The 16,107-nt window shown below is 41.3% G+C and overlaps 2 protein-coding genes across 3 annotated transcripts in view; one reads left to right on the plus strand and one right to left on the minus strand.

Annotated features, from left to right (window-relative positions):
* Positions 1-363, minus strand: part of LOC144679600 (coiled-coil domain-containing protein 127-like) — an 18,905-nt gene extending 18,542 nt beyond the window's left edge. Inside the window, exon 1 of one of the 2 annotated variants that reach the window (XM_078540144.1) lies at positions 149-363. The gene's annotated coding sequence lies outside the window, so the exon portion shown is untranslated. The remainder of the gene's footprint in view (positions 1-148) is intronic. The other variant, XM_078540145.1, reaches the window with a different exon arrangement.
* The window catches only part of sdha (succinate dehydrogenase complex, subunit A, flavoprotein (Fp)), a 45,333-nt gene continuing 29,572 nt past the window's right edge, over positions 347-16,107 (plus strand). The window contains exons 1-5 of the mRNA XM_078540143.1: positions 347-487; positions 5,841-5,930; positions 8,453-8,614; positions 12,714-12,857; positions 13,345-13,509. Of these exons, the coding sequence (XP_078396269.1) occupies positions 437-487; positions 5,841-5,930; positions 8,453-8,614; positions 12,714-12,857; positions 13,345-13,509 (612 nt within the window). The 5' untranslated portion in view covers positions 347-436. The remainder of the gene's footprint in view (positions 488-5,840; positions 5,931-8,452; positions 8,615-12,713; positions 12,858-13,344; positions 13,510-16,107) is intronic.

Raw genomic sequence — 16,107 nt, forward strand, 5'->3', positions numbered from 1 at the left:
TCTCCACTATTCCACCCCCAGAATCTCACCTTCCCTAAGGCTCCCCCTCAGTATTTCCCCGACTCCATTCCCACCCCCTCCCCTCTTTCGCTTCTTCCGTGGTCTCTCTCTATCTCTCCCCCAGCCTCTCTCTATTTCTTTAACTCACCTTATTTCGGTGACGCAGTTCTTCACCGAGCTGCGGCCATTAGCAACAATGAGAGGAGAAGCAGGCTACGGCAGATTGGGTTGTCGATGGTGTTTTTTTTAACAGTGGCAGTTTTACCTGATTTTTGCTGCTCGGGTCTTTGGATATTTCCCAGTTTATCTGGAGCGGACCCAATGGGAAAATCCCCCCCTTGGCAAATGGGCTGCTCTAGTTCCCCCTCCCAGAAATGGGCTGGTCCAGTTCACCCCTCTCGCATGCGGAATGAGCTGATCCGCAGGCAGTTCCAAGATGGCGGCACGTTGCTTGGTGGCCTCTCTGAGGAAGGGGCGACTCGGACAGGTCAGCGGGTTAAAGTGTAATCAGCCAGGGCTATCCTGAGGATTGTCAGTACTGTGCAGTGCGGATTTTATTTTAGCTTCTGATCAGTTAATATGATTGTTGTAGGTCACTGCAAGGCCTCAAGGTTATTCTGCTTGTTATATAAGTTATATAAGTGCTGATATTTGTTACTGGCTATATTGGTCATTGTAATCAAATATTAATGCTCTGTTTTACTGGAGGTCTGTCTTATGTTAGTCCTATAATTCTGTTGTAACCAGTGAGAGTATTTTAGTGATGTTCATTACTGGGGATGGGGTGGGTGGCCGCAGATCTCACCTGAGAGTCCATCTAGAAATGGCAGCTGTGGGTAACTCTCCCATCCTGGGTCAGAAGGTGACACTTCAGAGCAGTACTGAGGGAGTGTTGCACTGTTGGAGGTGATATCTTTCACATATGGTGCTGAATTGAGGCCCCTTTTGTTCCCTTTGCTGTGTGTAAATTGGCTGCCACATTTTCTCTACATTACATCAGGCTTTCTTCCTTCATTGGCTGTAAAACACTTTGGGACTTCCTGAGGACATACAAGGCACTATAGAAACATAAGCCTTTCTTTACTGAGGGTGTGTGTTTATACAGATCAGTGTGACCTATCAGTTAAAACACTGACCAATTACAGGGGGGGGTCACTGCTTATGCTGGTCAATTTGACCCATTGAGCTAGTTAGTATAATTTATGAAAAAACAGAAACAGAAGTACCTGGAAAAACTCAACAGGTCTGGCAGCATTGGCGGAGAAGAGCACAGCTGCCAGACCTGCTGAGTTTTTCTAGGTATTTCTGTTTCTGTTTTTGTTTTGGATTTCCAGCATCCGCAGTTTTTTGCTTTTATAATTTATGAAAAATTTGGTTGTGTAACTGGTCATTGTAATGCCTGCAGGGCTGTAATTATTCAAGAAGGTACCAGCTAGCATTTAACTAGTGATTGTAGTTAATGGTTATTGAGTACAGGCCCACTCTGATTAAGCCAGTTAAAATCTCTGTTGTCAGTTATTTATTTAATAGGACCGCTGCAATAGTTATACCAAAAATCCAGTGACTAATTCATGAATTAATACTGTGGAGAGGATGAGTAGCTGTTTGTAACATAAGGAATAGAAAGTAACAGGGGCCATGAGCTCTGAACTTTGGAGTGAATTTGCCTGGGTGAGGTTTAGAAGGAGGAGGATTACAAAATAACATGTTGAGACAAACGGTGGTAGATCAAAATTGCAGTTTGTAAATTCAGGAGGAGTCATAATGTCACTTCACTCGTCATACAGAGGCCCAGTCTAATGCTCTGGGGACATAAATTTGAATTCAGTTAATCTGGAATAATTAATAAATCTGGAATATAAAGCTAGCATCAGTGATGGTGACCATGACAGCTATCTTCAGTTGTTGTAAAAACCTATCTGGTTCACTGATGTTCCTTTAGGGAAGGAAATCTGCTGTCCTTACCTGGTCTGACCTACATATGACCCCAGCCCCAAAACAATGTGATTGACTCTTAACTGCCCTCTGAAATGACCTAGCAATCCACTCATTTAAGGGTAATTTCTTATTGTGTCCACAGACAGGCTATACATGGCCCAGCCAGAACTGGACACATTTTTGCACCTTGTTGTTGAATTCGGCAAGATCTGCAACAGTGCAGGGGTCCTCTAGCGATAGACATTGCAGGAGATGTTGCATAGTCTGTGGCTCAGTTCCACGTTCACAAGTTGTCGGGCAGGTTGTATATCCTCATTTGCTTAGTGACACCTTTGAACGACCTACACCAGTCCTAAGTCTGTTAAGGCACTTCCAGGTTGCCTAGTTGCAATTAGCTCCTCGGGGAAGGCTTTCATTGGGTAGAATTTCCATCGCTAGGGGTTGTTCGAGACTGGCGAGCCGGTCTTTCCACAAGGCGATACGGGCTTCAGATGGGGTTGATTGTAATGGAACAACACCGTTCATAAAGCTCTTCCTTGACTTTAGGCGGCTGGGTGTAGGTGTATGACCATGTAGAGGGTGCCTCTCATCTGATGTTTGACAGAGTCGCTCTTTCTTGCTGGCTACCATTCTTCTTATATCAGGGGGAGTGATACCTGCCAGGATATATAGGCTGTTGGTGTTTGTTGGTTTTAAACAACCTGTGATAAGTCAGCAGCTTGCATTCAGAACGGCATCCATCTTCTTAGCATGAGTAGATCTTTCCCATGCAGGGCAGGCGTATTCGGCATTGGAATAGCAAAGAGCAAGTGCACTGGTTCGCGATGTTTTCGAGCTTGCTCCCCATTTTGTGTTAATGAGCTTATTCAGGATGTTGTTTCATGCACTCACTTTTGCCTTTGTCTTTTCGATGTGGTTTTTGAAGGTGAGGCATCTGTCAAGGGTGACTCCTAAGTAGATAGGGTGCTCGCAATGCGTCAGTGTTGCTCCACACCAGGTTACTTTAAGCTGGCGTTTGGCTTCACGGTTTCTGAGGTGGAATGCAGAAACTTGCGTCTTTGATGGGTTTGCGCAAAGGTGTTTTCTTCATAGTAGGATGTTAGTCCCTCCAAGGCCCCAGAAAGCATTATCTCCATGGTGTTAAAATCAGTGCTTTGGGCAGTGACATCAGCATGTATAAAACGGCGTGTGACACCGTCTATAGGTTGGTCATTCATGTAGATGTTGTACAGCAGCGGTGTAAACACGCTTCCCTGAGGAAGACCATTCTTCTGAATATGCCACCTGCTGCGCTTCCCACCTAGTTCAACATAGAACCGGAGATTCTGAAGCATGCTTTCTAACAGCTCTGTCAAGTGGATATCTTTTGTCATCTCTAGGATCTTGCTGAGGAGACACCTGTGGTTCACTGTATCGTATGCTGCTGACAGGTCTACAAAAACAGCACCTGTTATCATCCCTTGCTTAAGGGTAATTGGGGATGGGTAACAAATGCTGGTCCTGCCACCAACACCCACATCCCATGAAAGAATAAAGAAATAAATAGTTGAGCAGCATATCAGTAGACTTTAAAAAAGGTGATTTTTCAACAAGATGGAGATGTCATATTTTTACCAAAGGCTCTATAGGATATTTGATTCCTGCTCCAATGTCATGTTGGTCAGGGAGAGAATCAATAATTTTATAATAACAATGGCACCCCTCCATCTCGGTAGACGATGGCCTGCTCCCAGGGTACATGTCATTTCTGTGTTGGACATCGCCTGTTGTGGCTGTAGAGGCTGATTTGTGAGTGGCAGTCCGTTCTGCAGCTGGCACAGATGAATAGTGGCAAAATACTGCGGATGCTGAAAATATGAAATGGAAACAAAAAATGCTGGAAAAACCCAGCAGGTCTGATAGCATCTGTGGAGAGAGAGACACAGAGATAATGTTTCGAGTCCGTATGACTCTTCTTGAGATCTGAAGATGCTGTCACATTATAGCGTTGGTCTGAGGTCAACTGATGTTTTTTCCTTTCAGCGCATTAGATTTAGAGCATCATGCGCCTGTTGATTTGTGCTGAACACAGACTGGCAACTGGATTTTTTGTGATTAAGGTGGCGCAGTAACTAGCACACAAGGAGGCGATTTGACCTATCGTGTCTGTGTCTACTCGGCGATTCCTTCTCAGCAGAGAAGGTTAAGGGAAGATTTAATCAAGATGTTCAAAATTATGATAGTGTAAATAAGGAGAAACTTTTCCACTGGCAGGAGAGCTGGTAACCAGCAGACACACATTTAAGATGATTGGGAAAATGACCCAAAATGAAATGAGGTTTTTTTTTTAAATGCACCTAGTTGTTATGACCTGGAATGCACTGCCTTGGAAGCAAGTCAAATAGTAACTTTCAAAAGGGAGTTTGATATATACTTGACAAGGAAAAGGTTCATGGGCTAGAGGGAAAGGGAGGGGGATTGGGCCTAATTGGATAGCTCTATCAAAGAGCTGACATTATACCTTGCATGAATTTGTTTTCAAAGTCTGTACCTCAAATCCTGCAATGTTAAATGGAAAATAAATTACACTTTTAGTGCCAGGATTATCTCAATCCTCCTTTGTTTTTGCATTAAATTTCACCTGTCTATCTCTGTCCTCCTTGCTATTCTCACTATTTACTACATTTCCAACTTTCCAGTCATCTTCAGACTTTGAAATTATGCCCAACATGCCCAAGTCCAGATCATTAATATGTATCAGAGCCAACAATGATCCTTGGGGCCAAATTTGATTCTGTCATTGACCCTACAACTCCATAATTCCTTTCTAACAGTGTAAAAGTATCTTTGATCAATACTGCCACTCTGCCCCCATTCCTTTTTTCCTTCCCTATCTTTCCTGATTAATATATAGCCAGGAATATTTAGTGCCTATTCCTCCCCTTGTTTGACCCAGGTCTCCATTGTCATTATATCATAATCCATTGTGGTTTCTTTTACCTGCAGCTCACCAACTTTATCTATCACACCCAGTGCCTTATGCACATTCGCTCCGAATCTATCTTAGTTTCCTTTGCATTTCCTCCCAGTCGGATACCTCCTATTCCTGAACAAATGTACTGTCAGAAGCAACGCGTTTGACTAAACTGAAGATGGTCTCCCATTTCTATTGGTTCAGATGGGCATTAAAAGATTTGTTGCCACTTTTGGACGAAGAGCAAGGAATTTTCCTGATGCTCTGTTCAGCATTGTTTCCTAAGTTTACCTTTGTCACAGTCACATAAAATGTCATTTGTGACTTTGATAAGTGCCATTCCGGTACTCTGGCAGGAGCGGAAACATAATTGGAGGGATTCAAACATAGCATTCTGGAAAAGATGGGAAGGGATTTGGGAGGCGACAACACGTTCAAGGATTTTGGAGAGGAAGCAATAAATCATTTGGCTTTCTGGATCCAAAATGGTCACTGTCCCTCCCTACAAGAGTGTTACTGCACTTCAAAGTAATTGATTATAATGAAAGCACTTTGAGAGATTCCAGTGTTGATCAGGTCCCCCTCCAAGTCACTCACCATTCTGACTTGGAAATATATCGCCGTTCCTTCACTGTTGCTAGGTCAAAATCCTGGAACTCCCTTCCTAACAACACTGTGGGTGTACCTACACCACATAGACTGCAGCTGTTCAAGAAGGCAGCTCACTACAATCTTCTCAAGGGCAACTAGGGATGGGCAATAAATGCTGGCCCATTCATCCCGTGAATGAATTAAAAAAAGGCACTGCATGAAGGCACGTCTCTTCTGCTCTACTTTTTTTTGGATAAGTTTGTGAGATCACTTTTTTTGGCATCTTGAAATGTGCCTCCACTTGTGACAGCTATATAGACCTATCATTTCTAATTAATTGAGTTTTGTATTTTTACAGGTTCCTGCAGTGTTTCAAACTGCAGCTCACAGATTCCACTTTGCCGTCAATGGGAAATATAACAAAAATGCAACCAAAGTTTCAAATGCAGTAAGTAAAGATCCTTAAAATGCAAACCTCAAGTCTCTTATTGTATCTGTTACTCAGATTTCTGAGATTACTTGCATTACTTGATGCCTAGCACTAAGAGAAAATTCCAACAAGTATCCAAATGCATCTAGTTAATTTTTGTGCTACTGTACCAAATATATGTTGATGTTTTCTTAATTTCAAAACCCATGCACTTTTAAAGTCTGCTGCTTTTCAGTAAGAGCCTTTTCTCAGTTTAATGGTTTCAGTCTTTGCGTATTGGAAAATGGGTCATGCTACAGAGAAAAAAAAAACTTGGTCCCACCAAACAATGATTCTGGGAAATCTTTGGATTCGTAAGGACCAAAATGTTGCCCAATGGAGAAACATTGGGTGTCAACATCCAGGCATTTTGTGGAGACATGAAACTCCCAACTGGACTGAATTAAGACCAGACTCAGGGGTGTGGATGAGGGTTGACGGGAGGATTCTGCTCCATGGACCCCACTGCTGCCATGTGGATAGTGGCAGAGAAGCAGTAGGCTGGATTTTGGGAGTAGCCACAGCTACTAATCAGAGCAGCAATGCAAAAGGTCAGTTATTGGGCCTTTGAACAGAAGCAGCAGATACGAGCAAGAGAAAGATGATATTTCCTGAGAAGTTACCTACTACGGTGATATAAAGGAAATGAAAATGGAGAGAAACGGACCGTCAACTCACTATCACCTGTTCTACACTATCACACAAAGATCTGCCCCATTAATTCATAAAACAAGTGCTTAACTTATACTTTATTTCTAATATTGATGATATTGAACTAACACTTGTACATTATGTTTCACAAATTTGCGCATTTATATAATTTTAAATGGATTTGTTACTGGTATATCTTAAAATATCAACCCCATGTTTTTCTTCCAGTGGCGGCTTCCATACTAATTGCATCCACAATGTTATAACATAAGGGGGGAAGGGAATAAGTAGTCTCTAGTATGCCTTCAGTTCATAATTTTAAGGTTGCAAGCTACCATTCCATCTTTTACCTACCTTTCCTCTCCAAAATCCTTTACCACCTTCCAAATCTCTTCCCAGCTTTCCCAGAACTGTTTGAATTCCTCCAATGAGGTTTCTGTTGGGCCACTGTACTGAAATGGCACTTTTTCACGAATGGCATTTTATATGGCTGTGACAAAGGTAAACTTTCCCTTCACGTCCTTCTCAACCTGTGCAAGCTTTGAAATGGTTGACCAACCATCCTCCTTCAATCCCTCTCTACTGTCGTCCAGCTGGGTGGGACTGCTCTCACATGGTTCCAGTCTTACCTATCTAATTGTAGCCAGAAAATCACTTGCAATGGGTTTTCTTCCTGCACCTGCACCGTTACCTCTGGTATCCCCCAAGGATTTAGCCTTGGTCCCCTCCTAGTTCTCATCTACATGCTGCACACTCGGCAACACTATCCCAAGGCTCAACATTAATTTTCATATGTAAGTTGACAACACCCAGTTCCACATCACCACCACCTCTCCCAGCTCTTCCACTGTTGTTAAATTATCTGACTGCTTATCTGACATCCAGTACTAGACGATAGAAATTTCCTCCAATTAAATATCTGGAAAACTGAAACCATTGTTTCCAGTTTCTCGTCCAAACTGCATTCCAGAACTATTGACTTCACTCATCTCCCTGGCAACAGTCTGAGATTAAAGCCAATCTGTTTGCAACCTTGGTGTTACATTTGATCCTGAGATGAGCTTCCTGCCTCATGTGACCTTAGTGTCAACACTAAGACCACCTATTTCCAGCTCTGTAACATTGCCAGACTTCATGCCTGCCTCGGCTTATTTGCTGAAACTCTCATTGATACCTTCGTTGCCTCTAGACTCGACTATTCCAATGCACTTCTGGCTGGTGTCTCATGTTCTACCCTCTGTAAACTTGGGGCTATTCAAACCCCTGCTGCCAGTGTCCTTTAATTCTCGGCAGGTTCCCTTTCTCCTTCCTTTATCACCATTGTTTTCACTGACCTACATTGGCTCCCCATCAAGCAACATCTTGATTTTAAGATTCTTCACCCTGTTTTCAAATTCCTCCATGGCCTTGTCTCTCCCTATCTTCAATCTCCTCCACCCACACAACTCTCCGTGTTACCTGTACTTAATTAATTTTCCCCTTTGTGCATTTCTCAATTTTAATTGCGCCACCATTAGTGGTTGTGCCTTCAGTGTCTTGGCCCCAAACTCTGGGATACCCTCCCTACACCTCTCTGCCTCGCTTTCCTCTTTCAGACATGCCTTAAAACCTACCCCTTTGACCAAGCTTTTGATCATGTGACCTAATATCACCTATTTGGCTCAGTGTCATAGTTTGTTTTATAATGCTTCTGGACTGTTCATTGTGTTAAAGGTGCTATATAAATATAGGTTCATATAGTTTTGTGCACCAGTGAACATATTTGTTGTGTCTCTGATCCTTTATTTTTAAAGTCTCTGCCATTGCATTTGGTAACCACAATGTGTCTGTGTCTTGTTTCCCTATTACAGATCTCCACTCAGTACCCAGTGGTTGATCATGAGTTTGATGCGGTAGTGGTTGGAGCCGGTGGTGCTGGTTTACGAGCAGCTTTCGGTTTGTCCGAGGCTGGTTTCAACACTGCCTGTGTTACAAAACTCTTTCCTACCAGATCTCACACAGTCGCTGCTCAGGTGAGAAGCACTAACGTTCTTTCCACGTGTTATAAATAGAGATGCTTTCTGATTCATGTTTAAATACAAACAGTTGTACCGACTAGACTCCTCCCATGGTCATTGTGATTGAGCAGTGTGATTGAGGATCATGAGGGCCATTCAGAATGAGAATTGCTGGGGTCGGAGGTGGGGAGGTGGGTGCCAGGTGTCAGGGGATGTGGTTGGAGTCAGTGCTAGGAGATCCAGTAGGGAATGTGGCTGGGGAACGAGTGGCTATGCCTGGTGCTAAGTGATGCAGCTGTGGCAAGGGCCGGTACTAGGCTATGTGACTTAGGTCAGTGCTAGGGGATGTGGCTGGGAACTCTGTTAGGGGACCTGGTTGCGGCAGGTGTTAAAGAACGTTGTTGGGAAAGCTGTGGCTGTGGCCGGCGCTAGGGAGTGTACACATGCAAGATTCCACATGCAACAATAGGATTAATGGCCAGGTAATGTTTTCTTTCAGGGATGAATATTGGCCAGGTCATTGGGTGAATTCTGCTCTTCCTCAAATAAAATCATGGAATCTTTTTAAATCCGTCTGCAAGGCACAAAAGGGACTAGGTTTAATATCTCTTCAGGAAATGGCATCTTTGACAACATAGCACTCCTTCAGTACTGCACAGAATTTTGTGATCAAGTCTCTGGTGTCAGATGTAAACCCACAAGATTCTGTCGCAGGCAAAGATGCTGTATTTGAGCAAAGGATGGCACTGTGCGTATACAATAACAGCTTCAGATAATAAGTCCATTCAGCTGTATGAAAACTGCAGTGTTGCAGATTTTGGAGACCATGCACAAGGTTACATGTAGACTGTAGTTGTGAGTTAGGATGCAAAGCTGGAAATTTGGCAACAGCTGGGTAGACACTGAATATTCTGCACAGAATACAGTACAAAACTCCAAATTGTGAACTTGAGATAACCCTGGCACTAAAAGTGTAGAAAAAATCCTTACAAGGTATAATGTCAGCTCTTTGATAGAGCTATCCAATTAGGCCCAATCCCCCTCCCTTTCCCTATAGCCCATGAATCTTTTCCTTGTCAAGTATATATCAAATTCCCTTTTGAAAGTTACTATTTGACTTGTTTCCACCACCCTTTCAGGCAGTGCATTCCAGGTCATCATAACTAGGTGCATTTAAAAAAAAAAAAACCTCATTTCATTTTGGGTCCTTTTCCCAATGTGTGAGAGAGAGAGAGAGACTTAATTGGATTAAAGGCAGCTGGTCTGAAGGCTTTAATGTAAACATGGTAAACATGGGGAAGCTTAGATGTAAGGTGTAAAAGGACATTTGCATTTTAAAATAAACCAGACTAGATTGTTTTCAAAATGAGGGTGAAATGTGTCACCTAGCCAGGTGAAGTTTTGAAGTTTAGAAACAGTGTTTATTTTTGCCAAAGATTACAGGTGAAACTTAGTACTATGAGAGATTTTCTTATCAAAAAGATAAAGTCCAAAGACAAATGGGAATTTGCATTCAAAGGGGAAAATATGTATAAAGGAGCGAAGGCTGTGTGTAAAGGTAAGCATTTTTAAGATCTAACAAGTTTGTAAAGCCTTCAGCATCTATGCTTCAAGTTGTTGTTTTCAAAGAGCTGAAGTTAAGAAAACTCAGTTTGAATTCGACTGGTTCAGGATATTGTGTCACCTTGCCTGGGTCTTTTAAAATGTGTGCGCCTTAACAAAAGTGTAATTGGGAGTCAGATTAATTAGGGGATTTAGAAGTTATAATAGTAATTTGTAGACATATGTAGGTGCTTAAAATCATTTCTCTTATTAATAAATGTTTAATCTAGTTTGTAAAAACCTATAAGACTTGGTAGTCTTATTACTACTGAATTCAAGGCACGGATCTCAAAGTTTATACAAATTGCAAAACAAGTTGTGGCAACTGTTTCAAGTTTCCCTTTGGGATTTGAACAACTCCGCATTTACCATCGGCTGTGCCATAACAAACTCCATGGATTGCAGAGGTGAGGGATGCTGTTTGTATGATGGAATGTAAAGCTGCCAATTTTGGGGTGTAGTTTGTCTATCTTGTAGAATAGAACTGTGTACAGATCCAATTACAGCTGAGGAAGTGTATCTGTCGCACTGCAAAGCTATAACCTCCAGTTCTTACAGTAACTGAAATACATGCAATTAATACTGGTTAGACTGTTGTGTTTCTTAAGAATAGAACAACATCAAGGATACATGGATAAAATGTGATTGTAAATCAAATGCACAACATTTATATGTGTAGTACTGATTTAATGCTTAGTGACAAGATAAGTGAATATTTTAACCTGTGAATGAAACATTGAAAACTCTTAAAGATGGGAATGACTTAGTTGCTAATTTAATACTAACAAGATGTCAACCTTGGCTTACTGGTAGCATTCTCATCTCTGAGTTAAAGTTCGGGGGTTCAAGATCCATTCCAGAAACTTGAGCACATAATCAAGGTGAATACAGCTGTGTGCAGAACCAACAACTAAAACAGATAATCTTGTCATTTATTTCATTGCTATCCGCAACTTGGCTGTCGTGTTCCATACATTGCAGCATTGACTAAACGTCAAAAGTACGTAATATTGAACTTCCTGTGGTTGTGAAGGGTGCCATCTAAATGCAAGTCTTTCTTTGCTCTCTCATGCCTTTCCTCTCCTTCATGTTTGCCCTTTCCTCTCTCACTTTTTCTCCCTTTCTGTCTTCATCTTTTGGATGAGACATTACACCAAGGCCCTGTCTGCCCCCTTAGGTGGACATTAAGGATGCCATGACAGTATTTTAGAGGAGAGGAGTTATCCCTGGTCATCTGACCAATATTTATCCCTCAGCCAACATCACAGAAAACGAGGAGATAAAAGCAAAGAACTGCGGATGCTGGGAATCCAAAACAAAAACAGAAACAGAAATACCTGGAAAAACTCAGCAGGTCTGGCAGCATTGGTGGAGAAGACCACAGTTGACGTTTCGAGTTTATTTGTTTTTTCCAATAATTTATATAGATTTTTCTTTTCCCACCTATTTCCATTATTTTTAAATGTATTTCCACCCATTGTTTTATCTCTACCTTTTAGCCTTTTTAGTATTCCTTTACCGCACTCCACCCCCACTAGAGCTATCTGTACCTTGTTTGTCCTGCTTTCTACCCTTAATTAGCACATTCCTTTAGATAATATCACCACCTTCAACACCTCTTTGTCCTTTTGTCTTTGACATCTTTTGGTTATCTCCACCTATTACTGGCTTCTTGTCCCAACACCCCCCCCCCCACCCTCCTAAAACCAGCTTATATTTCACCCCTTTCCTATTTTTACTTAGTTCTGTTGAAGGGTCATGAGGACTCGAAACGTCATGTGTGCTCTTCTCCGCCGATGCTGCCAGACCTGCTGAGTTTTTCCAGGTATTTCTGTTTCTGTTTTTGTCACAGAAAACAAGATTATCTGGTCATTGTTACATTGTTGTTCGTGGTAACTTGCTGTGTGCAAATTGGCTGCTGTTTCCTACGTTGCAATAGTGATTACTCTTCAAAGGTACTCATTGGCTATAAAGCATTCTGAGACAACTGCTCATATAAGATGCTATATAAATGCAAGACTTTTTTTTCTTATTCCAGTATGTTCTCTTGTGTTTGCATGAGACAGGAGAATGTTTGTTTATAAGGTATTAAAAGAGCATCATTGTATTTGACATTTTTTAAAATCCAGGGGAGACTTATAGATAAGTGTCACCTTTCTTTTAAGGTTATTTCATGAAATGAGTTCGCCAGTTTTAACAATACTCCTTTGTTCTTCATAATAGCAGTTGATAGCACAACAACAAAGATTGTAATTATCCACATACTTTTACACTATTGTTAATCATGATTATTCTTATCAAAAATTGATTCTGGTGAGTCAGAAGTTCTCTTAAGAGCCATCAGTGGGGAAAAGTCAAAGAGTTTTACTGCACTGTTTACTGCTTGACCTGTGAGTGTTTGATTTGTGTGTTGATGCTAACTATGGGGAAGAGTTTGATTTCCTCCAATAATAACCACTGACTGCTACCCAACAAATGAAAAGAAGGCTTAAAGTTCTGGTTCTTTTTGCAGGGTGGAATAAATGCTGCACTGAGTAATATGGAGCCTGATGACTGGAGGTGGCATTTTTATGACACAGTGAAAGGATCTGATTGGCTGGGAGATCAAGATGCAATACACTATATGACCGAACAAGCACCAGCTGCTGTCATTGAGGTATGATGGCAAGAGAAGATGTTTAAACACCAGGTATTCTGGATGATGGGATGTCTATATTCTCCTTCTGACAGCAATCAAAGTCCTTATTGAATTGAATTTGAACCTTTTCAACCAAATTTTGATGAGTGTCAGTCCACAGCATGAAATTAACCATATTATCACTAATTGATTGATTGACTTGGGGGCGTAAGGGTGCCATATTTGTGCAGTAGCAATTCTTGCAAGTTTTCGCTAGGTGATGGAATGATTTTTAATGTCTGTCCATCTTTGCTGTAATTTATTCAAAAAACCTCACCTCAATGCATTTCCTGTCAACTTTATCCCCATTAATGGAAACCACACATCAGGAGCAGAGAACATTGTGGGGAAAGCGAATTCCAATTATCTGGCTTAAAAGATCAGGGCTGGTGGAGCCTAAACCCCTTCCTGGAAGACTGAACTATTGACAAATGTTGTTTTGTATTTCCTTTTGTCTTCACACCAGCTGGAAAACTATGGAATGCCTTTCAGTAGGACAGAGGAGGGCAAGATTTACCAACGTGCATTTGGTGGACAAAGCCTACAGTTTGGAAAAGGGGGACAGGCTCATCGCTGCTGTTGTGTTGCAGACCGGACTGGACACTCTTTGCTGCATACGCTTTACGGCAGGGTAAGAAATGTTCAAGATGTCAGTCAGCATCTGTAGAGCAGTGGGATAAGTTAACATCTTTGGGTGTTGATCGTTCATCAGAAAATTAAGATTAAGTTCTATACATGTAAACATGAATTTTTATTTTGCCTTCTCAATAACAGCAACTTGTATTTCTATATCATCTTTAATGTAGTAATATGTTCCAAGGCACTTCACAGGAGAGTTAACAAACAAGATTTCACACTAAGCCACGTAATGAGATATTAGGGCATCTTGGTCAATGAGGTAGATTTTGAGGTGCATCTTAAAGGAGGAAAGCGGCAGAGAGGTTTGGTGGGGGAATTCCAGAGCTTTAGGGCCAGGGCAGCTGAAGACACGACTGCCGATGATGGTGCAATTAAAATTAAGACACGTCCACACAGCAGACTGCGTGTGGTGAATGACGAACAGAAACGGTTCCTCCGGCAAAAGGAATGAAGTACAAAGCTGGTATCAAGCCAAAAGTCATATCATTGGATAACTGGTCAAATAACTCTGCTGCAGCGAGAAAAGTTGGTGTTAGTGCAAAATTAGCATGAGAATAAAAGGAGGAGGAATATGCCTTGAAGCAGATGCCCAAGACCAAATGCGCCATGAGAGCAGGGATCAGCCAATGGCCCGACATTAACAGCATGTTTTGGAATGAGTCCTCGAAAATCATCAGAATGGTTACATCATCACCAGAAATGCAATGCATAGACACACACTTAATTGGGCCAAATCAAACCCTGAGTCCAGCAGTGATTTCAGACCAACTGCCAGCTGAAGTAGCTACTTTATGGAATGAAAATGTCTAGTGTTGCAGCAGAATACTAAGATTGCTCAGAAATTACCAAAAGACCTCTACCAAAATTACCAGTTTCCAGCGATGATTCTTCAGACAGCAGCAAAAATACAAAAACCCATTATGTCACAAAGGCAACATGGATGAAATGCCCATGAATTTCAATATGGTCGGCAATTGAACTGTGGAGTGGAAAGATTTGAAAACAGTTCTAGTGAAAACTACAGGACATGAGAAGACTGGATTCACGGTGTTACTAATCTACATGGCCGATGGAATGAAATTAAAACCTATGTAATTTTCAAGATAAAACCGTGTGAAAATCAAGTTCTTTGCAGAAGTTTTTGTGCATGTCCATGACGATGATTGGATGGGTGAGGATGGAGTTAAGTTATGAACTGATAATGTGTGAAATAGGCATCCCAGTGGCCTACACAAAGAATGCAACTTATTAGAGAGTGGGACATGTTCAGATTCCATATAACTGATGAGATCAAGATGCACTTGTAAAGAAATAACAGCCAAATTGCAGTTATGTCAGGGGGTCTAATGTCCCTAGTTCAGCCTTTGACCGTGTGCCTCAACAAGCCAATCAAGGATCATGTTTGTGCCGAGTGGAATAGATGGATGGATAACGGAGAGAAAAAAACCTTCACGAGTGGAAATGTGTGTACTGCCACACTTGATGTTTTGTGTGGTTTTGTCATCAAATCATGGAATAATATTAATGTACAAACCACCATGAGATCATTCAAAAAATGCACAATATCCAGTTCAGATGAAGAGGAAGATGATTTGTGGAGGCCAAAAGCACCAAATCTGATCCAGAGTAGGATCCTTACGATGATGCCATAACCAAAGTTCAGAATGAATTTGGTAAACTCTGTTGGATGCCAAAGATAATGCATTTGACAGTTTTTAAAACCTTTTGATTGTAGTTAAAAGGTAGCCTTATAGAATTAGTTCATTCAATAAAAGTGCCACATTGATCTCTTAATAATTCAAATTAAATCAATCGTAATGTCTTGACTCTCTCCTCCCAGCTGTATTGATCTTAAAGACCCACCCTCCGGAATCGTTTTAATACTTCGACACATCTCCTCCAAGATAAATCTTAATATCCCAACACCCTCCACCCCTCCCACAGATCAATGTTAGTGTCCTCTGCACTCCTCCCTGAGATGAATCTTAATACCCTGACACCCCCTCCACGAGAACTATTTTATGGTCTTAGTATTATAAGCCTCAGTTCTCCTGTACTGTTGGAAGCAGCACCAGAAAGGTTTGTGTTTCAGTTCAGGACACGCGACAACCTTGAACTGGTTGAATCTGTATGATTGGCCATATACTTGAAACCTCTGTTGTAGTTGTCCAGTGAAGATCAGATGTTTTGCTTAAATCATGTTTAAATCCACATGAACACTTGTGCTCCCAATACAAATTAAAGAGTTAAACATTTGCTTATGGTATGTGAAAATTGACATCCAGTGTTATAGTTTGATTTTATAAGAAGTTGTGCGGTTTTAAAAAATAACTAAAAAGGAGCAAATTAGAAAAATTAAATGCTGAAACCACTTGAAACCATTTTAGATATCACACCAGAGACCTGCAACATATATTGTCCTTGTAAACATCCCCACTGTTCAGTGCAAATGTGCATATCCTTTAACTGCTTGGTAACTCTCCAAACCCATTTGCCATGCAGTAATTGCAGTTATGCACAATTTTAACTTGTCTAAATTTCTGAGAAAATGCAGCTGTAATGTGTCGCCTTTTTGCTCTTGGATAACCAG

Source organism: Cetorhinus maximus, chromosome 4, assembly GCF_964194155.1.
Source record: "Cetorhinus maximus chromosome 4, sCetMax3.hap1.1, whole genome shotgun sequence".
NCBI lineage: Eukaryota > Metazoa > Chordata > Chondrichthyes > Lamniformes > Cetorhinidae > Cetorhinus > Cetorhinus maximus.